This window comes from Egretta garzetta, unplaced genomic scaffold (genome assembly GCF_000687185.1).
Source record: "Egretta garzetta isolate BGI_Z169 unplaced genomic scaffold, ASM68718v1 scaffold108, whole genome shotgun sequence".
Lineage (NCBI taxonomy): Eukaryota > Metazoa > Chordata > Aves > Pelecaniformes > Ardeidae > Egretta > Egretta garzetta.
This window is the reverse complement of record NW_009260614.1, coordinates 4,302,255-4,322,130: the sequence shown is the minus strand read 5'-3', so window position 1 is coordinate 4,322,130 and position 19,876 is coordinate 4,302,255. Positions and strand designations below refer to the sequence as shown.

At 50.4% G+C, this 19,876-nt stretch overlaps 1 protein-coding gene across 2 annotated transcripts in view; it reads left to right on the top strand.

The window, feature by feature from the left end:
* CLIP2 (CAP-Gly domain containing linker protein 2) overlaps positions 1-14,345 on the top strand; it is a 103,798-nt gene extending 89,453 nt beyond the window's left edge. Inside the window, exons 11-17 of one of the 2 annotated variants that reach the window (XM_035900638.1) lie at positions 2,589-2,646; positions 4,336-4,419; positions 4,854-5,010; positions 5,509-5,668; positions 6,247-6,432; positions 9,812-9,874; positions 10,509-14,345. In XM_035900638.1, coding sequence (XP_035756531.1) covers positions 2,589-2,646; positions 4,336-4,419; positions 4,854-5,010; positions 5,509-5,668; positions 6,247-6,432; positions 9,812-9,874; positions 10,509-10,520 — 720 coding nt within the window. In that variant the 3' untranslated portion in view covers positions 10,521-14,345. Of the gene's footprint in view, positions 1-2,588; positions 2,647-4,335; positions 4,420-4,853; positions 5,011-5,508; positions 5,669-6,246; positions 6,433-9,811; positions 9,875-10,508 lie in introns of those variants that run through there. The other variant, XM_035900639.1, reaches the window with a different exon arrangement.
* The last annotated feature ends 5,531 nt before the right edge of the window (positions 14,346-19,876 follow it).

Below are 19,876 nucleotides of genomic sequence, written 5' to 3'. Positions count from 1 at the left end.
TTCTGGGTCATTCTGCTTGTTTGTTATCACTGTTAGCAACTTTTCCTAGGAGTAGCCCTCAGCCTTACGCAATTTTCTGAGGCTTTTATGCCTCAAAGTTTCAGGATGGTTTTACCTTCCCTTGATAGTGTTTTTTCTGCACTGCATCTCCATGCTGAAGGTGTCTTCCCATTCTTGAAGCCAGTACAGTGGCACAATTAGAAGAAGTAAGAGTCAAGAGAAGCAAGTGGGCCACATCAGGGCTTGAAGGCACATGAATGCTGTGGCAGCATTGTAGTTTGTCAGGCATGGGCAACATTCTTAGCTGAAAAGGCATCATTTCTACAATACAGCTGTTGTCCTCCAAGGAGCTGCAGCAGCCCTAGTGTATTATTGAGCAAGGCCCTTTAGGGGTAGGTGGAGGGCAGGGTGGAAGAGGAGTCATTGCCCATGCTGAGATAGAGCACATGGGTTGCTCAGCACATGGGGCATGGTTTGAGAGAGCTCAGGTAGGGAGCTGAGCTGATGGGATTAGGTGGGAAGTGCATGCCAGCAACATGGCAGAGGCAGTGGGGAGACTTCACAGCATATACAGGAGACACAGGGAAATGTTGACTTTGAGGATTGTAGCGGAAGAGCTGCTGGCAAGGGTCAGGATGGCACCAGGCTAGGGAAGTAAAATGCCTGATTGAATACAAGTCCTGAGCCTCCCAGGGAAGGCTAGAATAAGAGCAGTATTAATACGAAGAGGTAAATTTTCTGTGGCCTTTGTGTCTTTTTAAGTCATCCTCATTTTTTTGACTGTTTGCCACAGGATGCCATCCTACCTTCGTGGCATGGCACAGGGACACATGGCTGGCTTTGCACTAGGGTGGGGGGAGGAGATGGCTGCTCACGGCTCTAGGCTGGACCCCTCTTTGTGTTCAGATTTTGTATGCGAAATGAGCCAAAACCCAACTTAAAACTTGTCCCTGTGGGGATGCAGAAAATGAAAATAAGCCATGAAATGCACACAGTTCAAGAATACTTATTTGAAAACTATCGCTGGTGATGTAGTCACTGTTCCAGACTGAGGTGCCAATGAAGTGAATGCAGTGCCTATGTTTAATTTGCCAACAGGATCAGCCCTACTGAAATCAGTTGCACCTCTAGGCAGTGAAGTCAAGCCCGTGAATTACTGTCGGCCAAGTCAGAGCTTCATGCCTGCAAAAAGGCATGCTGAACTGGACAGGAGAGGCAAAAGCCCAAGGAGGAATCTACAGCATTAATGATGTTTCAGGGGCTGCCTAGCATGTTTCATCTAGTAAAAACAGTCATGAACTATAAGTACAGCCAGGGCCCTGGGAAAAGTGGGTTGTTATTACAACATGTCACATATTATAGCCAATATTCAAACAGGAGTGAATGTAAAAGAAGGAGCTGGAGGCTTGTTCCAGAGCCCTTTAAATAAATGAGAGGGCTCTAGGGGATATTGATACTGAACTAGAACCAGGGAGTCTTGAAATAATTATTTTAACTATGTGTTGCTTAAAATCAGGAAAATGTGGGAAGAAATGCATGGGTGAAAGCTGTGTGGTATCACAGGGCAAATTCTATTTTTAAATGTCTTAGCTAATTTAATGTGGCTCTGTATTAACTATCCAAATATTTTAAACAAACAAATGTGTCTTATGACCATCTTTCCTAGACCATCAAGTGAGAACCACAACTGCGCTTCCAAAGAGCAGTTAAATAGTTTTTCCATACCAAAAGTACATCAGGTGGTGTATTCCCTCTTTGGGTGTGCTCCTGCTTCTGTTCAGGACGTGTCCTGCTGCCTGCTCAAGCTCTCAGAGACTGGCCTCGGGGCTTTCAGCGGTGGTGGCCACAGCAACTGTGTGATCTGGGGCATATGCTGAGGTCCCACCAGAGGCTGCTGGACATGACGAGGCTTGAAGGGCTGAATTGTGGCCTTTGCGATGGAAAGCTTGGCCGTGAGCTCTGCAGTCCTGGCTTTTCATTGCAGTATAGACAAAAGAGGATGGGGAAAAGGCAGAATCCTATGTATGGACCAGCATTTGCTTTTTATTATTTTTATTAATGTATTGTTCTGTAATAGTTATTATTTTATCAGTGTTTTATTACTGTTCTTATAACTTTGGGCACATCTAGCTTCTTCAGAAGTTGAGGAACTTGTTGTCTGATAGGTCTCAAGCTGAATGCTAAAGAGCATTTGCACCTGAATATTTGCTGTGATAAACCACAGGATAACTGGTCCAAAGGAGAGCAGCCCTTCCATCCCTCTGCACAAACTCTGGGTGTGGAAAGTTGGGACCAGAGCTTACGGGGAACTCCTGATCTCTTTTTCCCTCCCGGGTGAAGCTTGCTGTTGTGCTCAGCTGCCTGTTGTGTGGGGTCACACTCAGATGGTACCAGTTAACCTTCAGTAGTACCCAGCTGTAGAAGTGACTCCTCAAGAGCCTTTGTTTCCCTCTCGGGTAGGACGTAGGACATCATAACTTGGGTACCGGATACACTTCTGCTTTGGATGGGGCTTTGCGGTTGTTAACTTTGCTTTGAATCTTTGGGTAAAGGGCGGTTTTACATCTCATACTTTACATTTATTTCAGATGATTGAAACTAACGATATTTCAGAAGAAAAGATAAAGATGAAGCAGACCATGGAAGGTATGAAATTGTATTGTTTTTTCTTGGAAGACCCCATTCTTGTGACTCCTGCCTTCCCTTCCTCTAACTTCCTGCTTTTGCATGGATGGCTGCATGGAAGGGGCTTAGGAAGCCATTCCATCTCTCAGATTTTGCTGGATGGCGTTTGTTGTCTTGTTTTTTCTTTTTCCTCTAATTTGACTGAGCATATGCAGGGGTGGATGTTTTTACTCGTGTTACATACTCACCATGCAGATGGTGCAGGTTGGAGACTGATCTGGGGAAATGGGCACACATCCATCCCATCACTGATCTTTAGAGCAGGTAAAATCCAGCCATTAAATGTAATTTGCTCGTAAGAGAGGACTGCTAATGGTAGATATTAACGCAACTGGCTTAAAATAACGGGGGTTGTTTTTTATTTAGCTTACTATAAATCAAATCCATCCTTTTAGCAAAACGTAGAATTTATGCAATCAGAAAAGTTGTATAAAGTAGCTTTGAAACTGAATTGCACTCGGCCTCCCTCACAAAGAGGGTAAGCTGTAACCCCAAGTCTGAGCAACAGCAGACCTGGCAAGATGAGAGCTGGGTGGCCCAGGCAGTCTCTGTTGGGAGCAATGTCCTACCACATTGCTGTGTATGACATGTGCTTTTGGGTGTCTGTGAAGGGTTTGGGGCTGTTCCAAGACACGTAAGCTGCTTCCAGATCACATCTTCCCTTGCGCATTCCCAGGAGACTCTCATTTCTTCATTCTTCCTTAGGGTGGGTTTTTTTTTTTAGCAGAAAACTTTATCAGTGTAGTTCACAAAGGTGATCTCTAAAGAACTAACTTGTCACTTCTCTTTTCAAATGGCATTAGGCTTTTTCTCATTTATTCACCTCTAAGGAGTCTGTTCTCTGCAAAGCCCTTGTTAAAGTCCAGCTGAGGACATAGCAATCGAAACAGAGATTACTGGGGACTTCTGCAGGCTTAAACTTCAGTTAATAGAAACTGTGTTTAGTTTGAGTTCCCTCCAGCTGTCTGTAGATTCAGACAGAGGTATTTTGTCCTATTTCCATCTGCTCTCGGTGCTAACTAGGCGCTGTCAGTCAGCCTCATCGCTGTCTTTGCAGGTACAGGGTTACATATATGCTATACCACATTGTATGCTGATTGACAGGTAATTCCTGCCTAATGAGGGCAGAACATAACTAGGTCCGGCAGCCGCTGCTCTTAGAACGGCCACTCAGTCCATGTGCATGTTGTTTCCACACTAAATAAGCCATATATTGGATGTACTAAACCCCACCAGTTCAGACTTAAGCTACAAAAGCAACATACTTCAAATCTACCACTCTGAGTGTGAAAATGCATCGGTTCCAGAAAACATGTCTTTTAAAACTGTCTCTGCCTTCTAGTGTAGGAGGTAACAGGAAGAAATGTGCTGAAAGTTCCTTTTTGTGTTGTTTTTTTTTTTTTAATGTTTTAATTCTCTTACCCCCCCGCCTTGTGGTTGCTTTCTTAAACCTGTCCGATGTGGCTTCGCAGCTGTGTATCCTGCCTCTTAATACTTGGATGGTGGGAAGATGCAGTGAGAAACACCCACTTTCTGTCTCCTGCCACTTCTCTGCCAATGGAGGGTACCACCACCATGCCCCCGTCGCACCCCGGCCCGTGCTGTACACTCAGTACCTTCCCAATGTCTTGTCTTTTCATTCTCCCACAGACCTCCAAGACAAGCTGAGTAAAAGAGACAAAGAGATGTCATCACTGGTGTCCCAGACTGAAACTCTAAGGGCCCAAGTAAGTGGTAAGTTTCCCTAATCCAGTGCTGGTAGGAACTATGTGTTTCCCTGCACATCCTCTCTACTGGTGTTAAACAAGGGCCCAGGTGCTGAAAGGGGCAGGTATAAAACATGACATTGCATGTCTGCTAGTGGATATTGTTGGTAAAAATTTGTTCAGGAGTTCTGGCCTCTTTTCAGGAGGTGAATACAAACCTTGCAGAAGATATTTGTAGCCTGTGAGAAGGGGTTTTGGGGCTTATTGAATGTCAAAAGGTGGAAGAGGCAGAAATAAATGGAGCTGGTCATGTTGTTTCCCAGATCTCCCCTTAAATAGATCTAGACCTAGAGCTGATCAGACCTGTGCTGTTAGGAGTGGGAACTGGGAAAAAGCAAAAAGTGGGAATGTAAGTAAAGGACTAAGTAACCTTTCTTCCCCTGTATCCTCTGCTTCTCATAGCTTTGGAAAATAAATGCAAAATGGCAGAAAAGAAGGCTGATTCGGTGTTAAAAGAAAAGAAGAGGCTGGAAGGTGAACTGGAAGCCTTGACCAAGAAAACACACGATGCTTCAGGGCAACTGGTCCTGATTAGCCAGGAGCTACTCAAGAAGGAAAGGTCAGCCTGAAGGACGGAGCTAGAGACAGGGAGCTGTGTGTTCATGTTCACTCAGAGTACTGTAATTTACCACCAAAAGAAATCTAAAGGCTGAATTGTTGAAGTCCACTCCCCAGCTTTCGTGTTGTTTACAGATGCTCATGTGGGAGTTTGGTTAAAATTATGGGCTATCAATTATCAAAGGGACTGCCCTTTCACTGCTTGCCAGGAGCTGCAAACAGCTCAGTGCCCATGAAGGTGCTGATGAAGTCATCTACAAGCCAGCTAAGCTGGCTGCTGCCCTGCTCTGAAACACGGTCCCCAGTGTGGATCCCAGTCTCTTTACTGCTGTTGCCGTGGGGAGGACAGGAGATCTGAAGCCCCCGAAGTGGAGGGAGTTGGGTCAGGTTTGCTCGCTGGCCTTTCTTTGGGCCTGTAACAAAGGCAGGAGGGAGCGTGGCAGGACTGCAGTGGCATCTGGGCTCTAGAAATGTCTTCACCTTTATGTGCTTCTTTCAGGAGCCTGAATGAGCTGAGAGTGTTGTTACTGGAGGCAAACCGGCACTCGCCTGGGCCAGAGCGGGACCTGAGCCGCGAGGTGCACAAAGCTGAGTGGCGGCTGAAGGAACAGAAGCTCAAAGATGACATCAAGGGGCTGCGAGAGAAACTGGTTGTGCTGGTGAGGGCACCAAAACCCCTCCTGACCTTGATCTGGGGGCTGGAGGGCTCTGTGCAGCTCAGGGCAGGGGGTTCTAGCCCTTTGCCTTTACTCCAAGTCTCCATGCTTTCTTTTGTGCTACGGAGCGTTTGGGAACTTCCTTGACAGTGCCTGTGAGCTATGGCCTGACTTAGCAGCACCTCATTAAGCAGCAAAAATGTCCATCTGTCCTTCTCCAGCGTTTTCCTGTTCCCACTGGTTTTAGATCCATGGCTAAATATGGCTAAAATTGAAACTGAAGGTTGGTCAGCTACCCCACATTGTTTTCCACATTCCCTGATCTAGGAATAAGCAATGTCCTCTAATTCCTGTGTCCTCCAGTGGTTGAAATGTGAATAATTTATTTAAATTCTGCTGGGAACAAGTTGGAGCTGCCGCTGGTTGCATTTGATATTTTGCCTTCAGAGTTGTGCTCTGACTCCATCTACTGTTGAAATCAGAACATGGTTGTAGGAGTTACTGTGGATTTCTACTTTGCTTAGTTTCTGCAGTTATTGGTTTTAATCTAACATGCTCCTATTTTCCCTTTGCTATATAAGGACAAGGAAAAATCTGTAACGGATCAGCGGCGATACTCCCTGATCGACCCCTCATCGGAGTCAGAAGTGATCCGGCTGCAGCACCGGCTCGTCAGCACGGAGGATGTGCTGCGCAATGCGCTGGAGCAGGGCCACCAGATGGAGAAGCTCATGGAAGCAATGAGGCTGTCCTCTGAGAAAACACAGGTAGAACATCAGCAATCATTTCCCGGGTCGCTCAGCCCTCAGCAGTCATTTCTCGTGAAATCTCCTGGGATCTTGCCTTGTGATGTGGGAGTGATGCAGTCAGCTGGGCCCCTTTCCCTCTGCTGCAAACAGCCTGGCAAGACTTTGTTCTGTCAGATGTAGCTTAAAACTAAGAAAAGCCTTGCTAATTGGTAATTATGGATTCTTTCGTGCTCTGCAAGAACGGTTGCTAAATGCGGTGTTTTGGGGAAGGCTGCAGCGTGAGTAACTGTTCTTTATGTGTACAGTGACATGTGCATATCCTTGCAGTACAGGCACTTTGTAATATGGAAGTTGAGGGTTTCTGCCATCCCTGTTCTTTGAGAGGTTTATTTCCTTGCGGTCCATAAGCAGAAACTTTGGAGATGACTGGGAAAACGTTTTCCATTTCTGTAACCAGTTCCTGGAGGCATCTCTGTGTCTGATCTGGGTTTGCCGATGGACCATGAATGTTCCCATTCCAGCTGCTATCTTATCTTTCCAACTTTCTCTGGTCTCTCCTTGTTTCTTCTGGCAAAAGCAAAAGTGCCTCTGTTGTTTGTATTGCATCCTTCTTTGTGAAATTGAAGGCTGCAAATAACTTGACTCTCGGTGTTTGGTTTTTTGTGTCTCGTACCTGTGGTGTCTAAGCCCTGACTGATTCCTCCTGTGAAGTGACCTGCCCCTTGTGCCAAGCTTTGTGCTTCACATCCTTTTTTACTCTTCTAGCTGTGTTTTCTCTTGTGTCTTCAACCAGGTCATCGTTTTCAGAGCCCAGATGCACCAGTGCTCCTCTTGTACTTGCTCCTTTAAATTCTTAGCTGAAAATGTCTTTCTCTTGCAGTAATGAGCTACAATTCACATCCAGGCAGATACCTTAGGATAGTACAGAGTGAGCCACTAGGCCTGGAGAATGAGCAGAGAGCTCGTTTTCCCAGATGCAGGTGCAGATAGGTTGTGGTAGGTAATCTGGGGGTATCAAGACTTCTCCTCCTCCCATGACGCTTTCTTCTGCACGGTTTGCAGATACACCAAATGGCTGTTTGCATTGCAGTGGTATTTGCAGGGAGGCAGTCAGGAGGAGGGTGCAACGGTAAAAATTGCAGCCCCGAAAGCTCTGCTAGCTCAGCTGAGCATCTGTGTGTTGCAGACAAGACTCTCCATATCCTGCAGTGCAGTGGCAGCAGCCATCTGCCAGCACCAGACAGGACAGCTGTACTCGTGATGACAAGTTTGTGGCAGTCCGAGATGCACTCTAATCCTGTCAGTACCTCCAGAGTGACTTTAGCTCCTGCTGTAATTGCTATGTGTCAAATGAAAATGCATCACGACAACCTCATCTGCTGGAAGCTATGGCAGGGGTGGGGAAAGTTATTCTCTGCTTTAATGCTAAGTCCCTTGAGAAAAGGAAATCTTCCCTTTCGCATTCCTGTCTCCAGAGGTGGTGTAGGTGGTAATTATTTCTTCCCCAAGTGTAGAAAATAACTAATCTTACATAAAGTGAGTTGGAATGGACCTTATGAGGTCAGCTAATCTATCCCTGGCATTACTTTGATACTTTCATGCTTAAGAAATCCTAGAGATATAACAAGATAGTATTATGCCTTCAACTACAAACCATAGTACTAAGGGACAGACGGAGGATTATTGTGGGAAGCTAGGCTTCAAACTTCTATTGATGTCAGATTTTTAAAGTGCCTTGTTACAAAGAAGTCTGAATCGAAGCTCCCTAGTTTCGGTACGATCTCTGTTCATCCTTCCCCTTATGAAGGGGAGTTGTTAACTAGGGGCTTTCAGGCTGAGTCTGAGGACATTGCTGGCCTAAAGAGATCCTGGTGCAATAGTTAGGGAATTGATAATTCTTTCCCAGAAGCCACCTTTCCGCTGTGACCCATTCCGCGCTACCTTCTGACCTCCCGTCTCCGCTCCGACAGCAGTAGCTGTTGCCCCGGGTCTGCCTTGGCATCGCTCTCCCTTTGTCTGCAGAGCCTTCGCTTCGCAGCACGCTCGAGAAGGAAATCTCTAATTACCACAAGCTGCTGCTGCTCTCCTTTCGCAGGCTTAGTCAGCCGCCATGCTCCGCAGTCCTTGATGTGCATGGCTGGCCTGGCTGTTACACAAGGAGGTGCAGGAGCTGGGGGAGCATAATGGCACTGTGTCTTCATCTCGTTGTTGAGTAATTGCTGCCTTGCTGTTTCCGTGCCTGCAGCTGCGAAGTATTTGTCTTGTAATCGAGAAAGAGGATCTTTGCCTTCTCCATGTCTTGGGAGACCCTGATCTCACAGCTTTGCAGGAAATGACAAGGATTTGGCACTCGGGCCTTTTCTTGGAGAATTTGCAGTGATTGCTCTGGGAGCTTTTTTATTTAATTTCAAGCGAATTGCACCACTTTGTTCGTTATCATGACCATGTACAGAGACCACGTTTCAAACCTAGTTCCTGGTATCTGATAGCTGCTTAGTGCACAGATCAGATGTGCTGCAGGTAGGATATATTGCCTTATGCAAGGCCTGAATAGCTGCTTGTCGTCGTGGGTGCAGACCCAAAGCTGAGCCACTATGGCGGCACTATTCTGGCCATCCATCCAGGTAGGATTCACTGCCTGGCAAACAGAACCTCTGTCCCGCAGGGCTGAGTATGCACCTTCATGGTCACGGTAAGAATGGAAGCTGGGTAGCTGGGACTCCTCTAATGATGGGTTTTAAACCTCGCAGTCTTGTCTCCCCATAGTGTCTGGTTTTGCTGCCATCAGCAGTTCACCAACAACTGTGAATCTGATTACCAAGACCCAAGCAGCTGACATCTGGCATGCCGTGACTTCAGGCTGCAGCTCTCTGTTCTTGTTTGTGCCAGTTGTACTGTCATTTTGAAGCTGAAGGGCTCCGTATTATCCCTGCTAAAGAAACATTATAAATGTTTAAAAGTTCTTGTGCTTTATAAAGATAGAACAGTCTGTCCTGGCTGCCAGACTTGTCCCCAGAGATGGGAAATGGGGAATGGCAAATGTCCTTTTCGCTGCTGGGATGTTCACCATGACATGCTTTGCAGCTAACGCTGCCCTGGGCTGAGGGTTTGTTTATCGGGATTTAAGAGTCGGAAGTGAAGAGTGAGTCTGTGTCTGTGAAGAACTCAGGGGTTGTTTTGTAGCTGGGAAGGATGCAATCCGTCACTGGGGATTGGGCCAGGGTGCAGAGGGCCCTTTTGGCTTCTTGCCAAAACTGGGGTGGGATTTTTGTGTTCTCCTTTCCTTGTGTGGAGTGGGCTGCTAAGGATGGCAGTCTTGCCAGATCTCAATGCTAGTAGGCAAAACCACAAGGCTCTGCGTCCCTCTTCAGTAAGTACTGTCCATTCTCCATTGCAGACTGTTGGAAATTCTGGGTCTGCGAACGGGATTCACCAGCAGGATAAATCCCACAAGCAAGAGGTAAGTTAAAACCAGAATGTTATTTAAAACAGTGGCTGCTTCATGTGGTTTCTTGCCTGCTGTGCTGGGGACAGCTCTTGGACAGAGGCAGTTCTGCCAGCAAAGCTTGACTGTCTCATCGCCACAGTGAAAGCAAGGGGCTTTGCACAACTCCAGTTCCCAAGCATGGTGGGAACCTCACCTTAACATTAAAACCACTTGAAGCCATTGGGAAGGTGCTAGTGAGATGCACACTGAGGTGCAATGGGTGCTTACTCTGGGAGAAGCAGCGGGGAGGGAGCTTCCCTTCAGACTCCTGGGTCAGTGCCTGTATGGCACTTCTCCTGGCATACCAGCCAGAACCTGCTCGGTCTCAGGTCTCTGCTGTCCCCTTGACCTGCGTGTCATTTCTGGGACGTGCTGTCCTGGTCTCCCACAGTTTTCACAATGTAGAGCAAGATCTGTAGCCTCAGACTTGATTTCCTTACAGGCAGGATGGCCAGCCTGAGGAAGAGGCAGTGTGGCTTACTGGGCAGAGCAGTGGGTCAGGACACGGCAGGCCTGTTGGCATCCCACTCATGCCTCAGTTTCCTCTTCTGTAAAAAGACCTCTGTGTTTGCCCTCATTTTGCCTAACAAGGTCTCTTGTCTTCCAGGAGAAGCTCTGATAGAGAAGAGGTGAAGAGGATCATTTCATGCCAGTATCAGCTCCTGTGCACAGTCAGGAAAAGCGATACCCCATCTGGCTTTAGCACACCTCCAAAAGACTAGACACAGTATTTTTACTTCAAAGCAGGACAATGTTTATAATACACTAACTGATGTAATCAGGACAATCCTGGAGTCCAGTTTTCCAAGGCAGCCATTGTTCCAGGAGGGAGTGGAAAGATCTCTCTGGGTTTGGTTTTCTTACCTGTATTGGTTTTGACTGTGGAATTTGTATTGCTTGAGCTGCCCTTGTCCCACCAGCCGATGTGGTCTGGATGACAGCTGCCCTGAACGGTGGCTGGGGTGTCAGCGAGTCCCAGTAACCCCACAGGAACTGCAAAGGGATTTGCATGTGGGCTACAACTCCAAAGCACGTGCCCAGAGGCTGCACACTTCCCACGTGGTCTGTCCCTTCCCTTCTACCTGCCCTAGTGTCCTGGAGACCCGCACAAGCGCGTGAAACCTGCTGGGCTGACTGTTCACTCTGGCATGCGTAAGCTGAGGAAGATGGGGTGTGGGGACATGTCTCCCTCCTCACCTTGTAGAAGACATCGCTGTTCTAGAGCGCAGAGGCTGCACTTAGTGCTTGTATCGTAGCATGTCATGGGAAGTAATCCGATTTTGGAGGGGTATTTATTTCATTTCTCACCCACTGCTGTTTGGGGAAGGAGCTGTGGTGGCTCTGAGTTTGGGGACCGGCACACCTCGCTCAGGTGTGGTTGGCCTTTCTTCCTGCAGAGAGATCGCCGAGCAGGCCTGCTGATGCCCTGGGCCACTGCCAGGCTGCCCAGCCTGGCCCCCCTCACTCATACGTGTTTATTGGGTCTTTTTTGAGCACAGGACTCCACAGATGGCTGGATCTCAGCATCGCTGGCTGGATCTCAGCATCGCTGGCCTGAGAGCTCCATGCTGGCTGCAGTCAGTGTGGGACGGATGCCTTGAGGAAGTGGTTGCCTCCTTGCCCATTCGGTTTAACAGCTAGTCAGGGGTTGCCCGGCCATTCTCCAGAGCTGTCCTTGGCTCTTCAGTGTGATGCCCATCCCCTGGGACCGGGAATGGAGGAGGCGAAGGTGCTGCTGTGAGCCTTCAGGCAATAGTGGCTGGCTGTATTTGATGGGTACAGCAATCCTCTGTGCATGACCCGAGTACAAGCATTTGGAGCAGAAGGAATCCAAGGCTGGAGCCCACACAGCTCCTGTGTCCGTACACAGCAGTGCAGGCCTGGGCAAGGGTCTTGTTCTTCTGAAGGCTTTACTCTTCCAACTTTGCACCACAGCTCCCAAGGGACATTAGGGTGGAGGAAGGGGACAATATGCTCTTAAAGGTGTGAGAGTCCAGTTCAGATTCACTGTTCAGTACCACAGGGGACAGTCACAGCAATATTGTACCAGGCTTCCCCAGCTAGTGCCCAACTCCTCCAGTCTTCAGAAGCTCTTGCGTTACGATGGGGCATCTGTGAAAGAGGACAAGACAGGAGAGACCACTGAGAGAGGAGATCTGAGCCAGGCCACAGGCAGATGAACATCATGGCATCATGCTTTTTGTCCTGATTCCCTACAAAGCTGTGTTACTTTTTCTTAGTGGGTTGCTGGATTCCCCTTTCCTTGAAGGATGGGCGGCCAGAAGCAACCTGGGAAAGACTTTGGCCTCAGGGCTGCAGTTATGCCATGAGGAGGATGTTGCTGAATCTGGGCTATGATACAACACTGGACTCTGCTCACTTGATGCAGGATTGGTGATCTCCCTCCATTCAAAGGGAGGATGAGAGAGGAAGGCGACTTCAGGGGAGTAAAGCTTACAGAAAACACAGCTTAAATCTGGTGCACGGCAGGGGGAGGCAGAGCTTGAGTACTAATTGCCTGGAAATGAATCAAGCAGGATCCCATCCTGCCTTGTAGAAGCGTGTCATCAGCTCAGTAATCACTAGGAAGATTGCCACATCTCGGTCTAGCTCTGGGACTTTCCTAAGGGATCAGAGGGGGGGTCTCCAAAATCCTGCTGGTTGGTGTATTCATCTCCTAAGCGATTTGGGAAAATCCCAGAGGGAGTGTTTGTTGTTACAGTCTGAGACAGTAAGTACCTCACTGGGAGCTGCTGGTTTTAGGAGTTTAGGGCTGGTGTTCCCCAAAGTGCTCGTGCTGGCTGGGTGGTCTCGGGCCACTGCCGCGGCTCCTGCTGGCCTGAGCGGAGCTAACATAGAGCGCTTGCCTGTCCCCAAACCCAGTGCTTCCCAGGCACCTGTGGGTGGCAGAGTCCATTCTGGTTTGCAGCTTATTTTCCTTGATAGGTCTTCTAGTGACTTGTGGCCAGCTGCCTTCATCTACAGAGGGAATGCACCTGCATTTTCCACCTCCCTTGCTGAACCTCTGGTTCTGCACAGGGCAGGATCCCCCCAGGAGTGGTTATGGGGACCATGTATTTGGCTCTGTTAGAGATCCAAAGTTGTCAGGGTGGCAGTGGTTCAGGCTGGAGGAGTCTCTGGCTGCTGTCTCCTTCCAGGGACCATCCCGGTGAGCAGCTCAGGCCCCTGGCTCTTCCTGGTTGGCTTGGGTGAGAATGAGCAGGTTTAACATTAGTACTGATAGCCCTCTTGGGCTGTAAATAACTGTGCTGGTCCCTAAGGATCAGCCAGGAGCTGACAGAGCTGCTTGGCTTTGTGGAGGCTGTGCAGTCTTTGTGTTGCAGGGCTGTACTGAAACAGGCAGCGGGGCGAAGCCACGTCCCCTGTGTCCCCACCCCAGACCCTGACTGTGGTGTCAGCAGGCCATGTTAATCACATGCGTCATCTGGGTTTCAGCTCAACCCTGTAAACTGGCCAGGAGGGGGTTTGGGCGCCAGCCGTGCCCTCCCTCTCCAAAATTGGCATAGGCTTCCCGAGGGCACCTGCCCCTCTGAGGTTGTAAGAGACCAAACTAGGGACAAACTTGGAAAGGACGAGGAGGAGATTCCCCAGCCCCTCTATTTATTTGTAAGTTTAATTGCTATTTTTGCCTATGTGGTGGTGTATAAAGTACTTCACAATATTTGGTCTTACTGGCTTGGTTCTTTGGGGGAGATTTTCAAAGGCACTGGAGCAGCGATGCACCCATCGCCTGTTGTCAGTCAGGGACCGGTTCCTGTTTGTACCTTCACTCCCTCTTTGGCTTCAGCCTTGCTCGTCTCGATCCTCAAGAGCTGGTGCAGGGGGGCTGTGTCCTCCCCAGCCCTGCTCCTGGCTTGTGTGTGCCATGCTGGTTTTGTGTCTGGGGCTGGGTCCGGAGCGTGCCTTGGAGCACCGCTGCAGGATGGGGAGTGAGAGGTAGCCACACATTTTTTTTCTGAAGCCCTCAGCACCGGGGGCAGGACCGGCACCCTGGCTGTGAGACCACCCCTCACGGCCGGCTGCTTTTCTGCTGAAGGCTGAGGTGTCACCTGGTGAAAAAAAAGTCTTTGAAATGGAGACTGTTCCATGTTCAGCGGTTTCTTCTCTAACCCTCTAGACCAAAGGGAAAAGAATCTGGCTTGATGATTTCAGCTTTATCCCTTCTACAGCAGCCAGAGAGCGGAGCGAGGGGCGGCGCCGGGCCGCTGCCGTGCCGAAGTTGCCAGCCAAGGCTTTACAGCTCTTGCCTACCCCCAGCCACCAGCGGTTCCTCTGGCTTGCGGTAGAGATGCATGAGGGTTTCATTAAAACAAAATGATGCAAATGACACTGTAAAAGTCTTAACAAAAATTCCAGTACTCCGTTGTTCGGCAGCTTTAGCAGCTCAACGCTATCTTGTAGGGAGTGATTAATACACTAAGTTCCTATAGGCCTCATGTAAGCTACCAGAATAAAGATGATACTAGATGTATAAATGGATGATAACCTTTTACCCGTACAGTATGTATTACAATTTTGTAGCTTAGTCATTTTTTGGCTATCAGATTTTGTTAGTATGATATAAAAAAAAAAAAAAGTCAAAAAAAAAGTTCGACTGCTAATGTCTATTTTGTTATTTGATTCATTTTATTTCTTCCTCTGTACAAAAGCTGTACAAATCTCAGTCTGTGTAACTACTACAGCTATGTATTCATGTACCATCCACCCCTGTCCTGGCTTGCTGGTGTGGTGAGCTTGTTACTAAACAATAAAATCTGTGGCTGAAGTCGGGCACCCCGGGGCTGCTGGGGGCGTCTTACGGTTGTTCTGCAGCGCAGAAATGGCTGGGGGACAAGGCGGGGTTTTCCCTCTGCAACTCAAATGTGGGGCTTGGGCAAGTCCCTCCTGCCCTGAGCCCAAGCAGTGACCTGGAGCCATCAGCATTTGGGCTCGGCAGAGCAGGGTTTGCGAACAGCCGGGAGGCTGCGGACCTGCCCTGGGGGAGGAGAGGCACCCAGAGCCCCATGCAGCATTTGCTCTCCTGCAGGCTGTGCTGGAGGCCAGGACAGCCGGCTCCTTCCCGGGGTGACTCCCAGCCCCCTGCTTTTGGGCATCTCCTGAGCCACGGGGTGATGGTGCCATTTATGAATCCATCGTTATCTTCCCTCTCCCTCCAGTCCTTCCCTGATGCAGCCACGATGCCCTGAGGTGAGGAGTGCCATGGCGTGCACCCACCTCACCTCCTGACGGGCACCTACTCCTTTGAGGGGGTCCAGCTTGGTTTTGCAGGGGCAGAGATGGTGGCTGGGTCATCCTCATCCCTTCCAGCTCACTGGAGACCCTTGGTGCATGGGGAATGGAGATTGCTGTGGATCGGTCCTGGGGAGGAGCTGCAGCTGCTGCTGGGGTTGGTGCAGGTCTGGGTGAGCCATGCTGCTCCCCAGCCCGGCCTCCTGCCCCTCTTCCCCCATCTTCCCGCCACGTGCCCCTCTGGATGCTCGTGGGGTCACACTCTCCCCTGTGGAGCAGGACCAGAGGAATTTACTCTGGGGCTCAGTGCTTTTTTCATGGCACGGTATCTCTCAGTTAGGAATTTCCATGACTGCCCATGCCTGTGCCCCAGCTCAGCAGCACCCTGTATGGCAATGAAACATCCCTCTCTCCTGCTGTTTTCCTGCACCCGTGAGCTGTAGATCCTTTACAGAAAGGCAGGGGTTTCCCAGTGTTGCCAGCTGTCTTAAGATCCAGGAAAAAACTGGGATGCTTTTTCCCTTGTTTCCTGGCTTCTTTTCCTGGACTTAAGCCAAAGTTCGCCACTACCAGGATTACCTGAAAGTTTTAACCTGTTTCCAAATAGCTGGTGAGGTTTGCAGGTGATGGGTTGATTCCAGAGCAAATGACAGGCGCCTGACAGCACTGCCATGAGAGCTGCCCATGCAGCCTTGCTCCAGAGCTGCCCTGGGGTCTGTACAGGGTGGTCTGTGCTATCCTGCTGGTTTATTTTTTCAAGGTGCGTAAGGGTTGCTGACAAAACCAAGTAACTTTTCTGTTTCTTCACCAGCTCCCTGGCCCTGTGCACTGCAGGTCTCAGGGTCTCCTAAAATAGCCGGGCAAGACCAGCAGGTCCCTGGGTCACTGCATTGCTTATTTCTAGAGCGGGTGCTGATGGCATCTGCAGCTGCCACGTGCTTCAGTGTCCTCCAGGGGCTGGAAGGAGAATAATTTATTTGAACTTTGCTTGGGAGAAATCTCCGGACACAGGAAGGTCCATCTGGGCTCAGCCCAGCATTGGTGCTGGGAAAGGAGCTGACGATGTCATTATTTTCCCTGCCCTTTGCTGCCGAAGGCTGCTGCTCACTCACCCCAGGCCCCGTGATGCAGCAGCCGGGTAGCGCTGGCGCTGGGGTCCTCTCCAGCCGGGCAGCTCTGCCCTGGGGACCTGGGCAGTGGCTCCCATCTGTGACCCCGCTCTCACAGCTCGGTCCCAGCCCCCAAAAGCTGCTTCAAGGTGGTTTGTGACCCTCTGCTCCATCAGTCCCACCTTGGCTGCCAGTGAGGGGATGGCTGCTCCAGCTGTGGCTGTCATGCTGTCCCTGTGCTGGCAGCAAGGCCAGCAGGAAAGTCCCCTTCTGCAGCCAGCACTCCTGGAGGGAGATGCACCCAGGAAGGATGGGTTTTTGGGGGTAGGAGGCTCTCCCCAGAAGAGCTGGCAGAAAGCAGCAAGTTTTCTATCGTGCCAGCCCTTCCCTCGGCTCTGGACAGGGGTGAGCTGCCCGGGGCAGGAGGCAAAGGCCACGAGCACCACGTGGGAAGGTGTCTTCAGCTCCATCTTTTATATAGTTCCACTACACAATTCATCAACGTGCATATTTACAATCAAGCGCCTGAGCCCTGGTATCACCTAGAGATAACACTGTGGTGCATGCCTTTGTTTGCAGACATCACATTTCAGTGCCGTTAATCGTACGGTGAGGATTAATAAAACATGAAGTTTAAAGATGCCCAAATCACAGTGGGGGAGCTGGTAATCTCTGCCAACAATAATATTTGCACTTTATTTTTGTCCTAGCATCGAGCCAAGGAGCAGAGCCTGGGCCGGGGAGCAGTACCGCTGCATGCAAGTGGACGGGGTGGGGGTGGCACAGGGTGCCCAACCTGCTCCTTGGGCAACATGGGTGGCCCAGAAGAGGCAATGGGTGGGACGTCCTTCCTCATCCATGGTTGGGACCTCATCCCCCTGGGGTGCTGTGCTCATGCCCACAGCTGGGCGGCTGCTTGGGGATGGGTTTAATCCAGGGATGAGCTAAGGCTGAGACATGACGTGACCTCTCTGCGTGGGGGACATGTGCAGAGGGGACATCTCTGCAAGGATGTGGCCACCCTCCTCTAACTGTGCATCCTGTGGCCATCCGTGGTCCATGCTCCCCCAGGACCCACCACCCAAGGGCATGTCCCTTTGGGATGTCCTCTCTGGAGAGGGTGGATGTACCAGGTCTCTGCTTGGTGCTGGGTGACGTGTGGGCCACCAAAAGTGCAATTCTGCTTTTGCAGGGGCTGCCTGTGTCCCCTCCCGGCTGCAGCCCCAGCATCAGCGAGCCCAGCACGAAGTGGCCTGGCAGCCCCTGGTGCCAAAATCAGGGCTGGGAACGCCCTGCTTCCCTGGCAAGGGTGTTTCCCCCCCTCCTCCCCGCCCTGGTCTCTTTGCTGCCTAACAAGCATCCTTGTCAAAATAGCTAATTTCCTTCCAGAACAAAAAGTCACCTGAATGCATTTGGAAGCTGTATTGCACTATCGGGGTAATCAGAATTTAATTTGATGCAGTCAAGGCTCTAAAAAGATGTTATCAAGGGGAACATCAAAGCTGGATTCCTGCGCTTGGAAATGCAACTGGAATGCTTAGTCCAGATTTTTCATTTTATCGGAGACTTTCAAAATATCAGTCTAAATAACAAAAAAATGAATATTAAGAGTATTTGCAAATTAATGTCTTTTGTAGCTGAACAAAGGCCACTGTCTAACCTACTTTTGCATGTCTGGGACAGTCTCTTATTAAATCCTAATTATACAATTTTGTTGTGTCTAATCATTTCTGCACTTGCAGGAATTAAAACTGAAGCTCATTTCCCCATTTAGTTGTACCACACTGCTCTTCAGGGGCCCGATCCTGCAAAGTCAGGCTCCAGACAGGGGGATCCCAGGGGTACAGAGATGGGGGGAAGGTGGGCTGGGAACCCAGGCTTGTTCCTTCTCTCCTGTGCCCGTGTTACAGCCTCAGGGCTCTGCATCCTTCCCAGCTCTCGGGATAGCTGGGGAAAAGCTCCAGCTCTTGCTGGTGAATGTGAGTGCGCGACAATTTCAGGTTTTATTTTTAAAGTGCAATTTCAGAAGGAAGAAAGACAGCTCCAGCCCTTTTGGGTGTCGTGAAGATTGGAAATGTGACCAAAATGCACCCTGGAGGTGGGGTGCTCCTTTTTGGGGAGGTTTTGTTCGACCTGGGGGGCCACGGCTGTGTTGGAACGGCAGCCGGTGCTGGGGCCAGGGATGGCGGAGCAGTGGCCTTGACATCGCACGCCACAATTTCTGTGCCAAGCTCAGGCTGTTTTGTTGCCGGCACGGGCCGAGCTGGCCGGGGCGGTGGGTGACGGCACGGCAGCCCCTGCCTTCGCCCCAGCCATCGGCCCTCTCTCTTCCCTCAGCTCCCATTTCTGCAGAGCCCGAGCCCAAATGCCCGCATCCCCCCATGCAGGGGACACAGGGGACAGACCTGTCCCTGGCTTTAGCCCTCAGAAACGTCGCAGGGGGGCTTTGGGGGAAAGGAGGTTCAGTCAACTTCGTTAGGGAAATAGCATGGAATCTGTGTTCAAACCTTTGAAGTGTTAATTAAAAAGAATTATGCAAAGGAGCAAGGATTTGAAACATTCATTTGAATCTCAATAAGGCATCTGTATTAAAAATAGCAGCGGGATCAACGAAAGATACAGCAGGTTTGGAGCAAAATGGTCCCCGTGTCCCCGCCGCTGTTGGGCAGCGGGTTTCTGCCCATTCCCTACCCCGAACAGGCGCTGCAGAGCGTGGCACAGCACGAGCTTGGGAAAACACTTCTTGCCTAATATTTAAAGATCTTGAAAGCATCTTGTTTAAAAAAAGACCCTGTGGGGTCCGGCACGGGCTTAGCTGCAGTGCATGGGGAAGGAGAGCGGGACGCACAGGCTGGTGGGGTGGGTGCAGCACTGGGACCACCCCAAGGCACCCGATATGGGGCACAAGGCCCCCCTAGAGACCAAAACACCCCCAACCCCAGCGTGGCCCCTTCCAGGGGAGACTGAGGGGACGCGCCTCACCAGCAGGGCCCTTCATTAAAACCCCCGGCATGTCCTGGCCCTCACTCATTCCAATAAAAAGCATCCAGGGTATTAATTACCAGATCAGCAGATAACGTTGTTAAGTTTACTTTTGCACTGCGCGGACCCAACGGGAATGTCAATGCCTCCTGCCCTTGGCGTAGGCGCTGCGAGGGCGTGAGCGGGTGGGCACCCCGACCGGCGCTGGGTGGGCTGTGCCGGGCCAGCGGTGCTGTGGGGGCTCTGGCACCAAGACCCCACGCCTGAAGAGAACCAATGCTCTCGGTTCATAGCTGGCATGGGAGCGGGTGGGCACCAGTGGGGATGGCTTTGCCAGGCAGCGAGTCAGGGGGTTGCAATCACGGCCAAAAGCAGCCTGGGCAGGGGCTGGGGGGGCGAGGAGCTCTGCTGGGGCCACAGCCCCGTGGGGAAGGTGCTGATGGGCAAAGCTGGAGCCTCACTGCAAAATTACGCGGCGATTTCAAAGGCTGGGGCTGTAACCTCAGCTGCAGGTTTGATTAAAAATGTATGAATATCAGCCCGACCTTGGGCAGGGCTCGCGGCCGGCGCCCTCCCTGCAGCCCCTCATCCCCCACTGGTGGGAGGAGGTGATGCCTGGCCGAAACATGGTGCA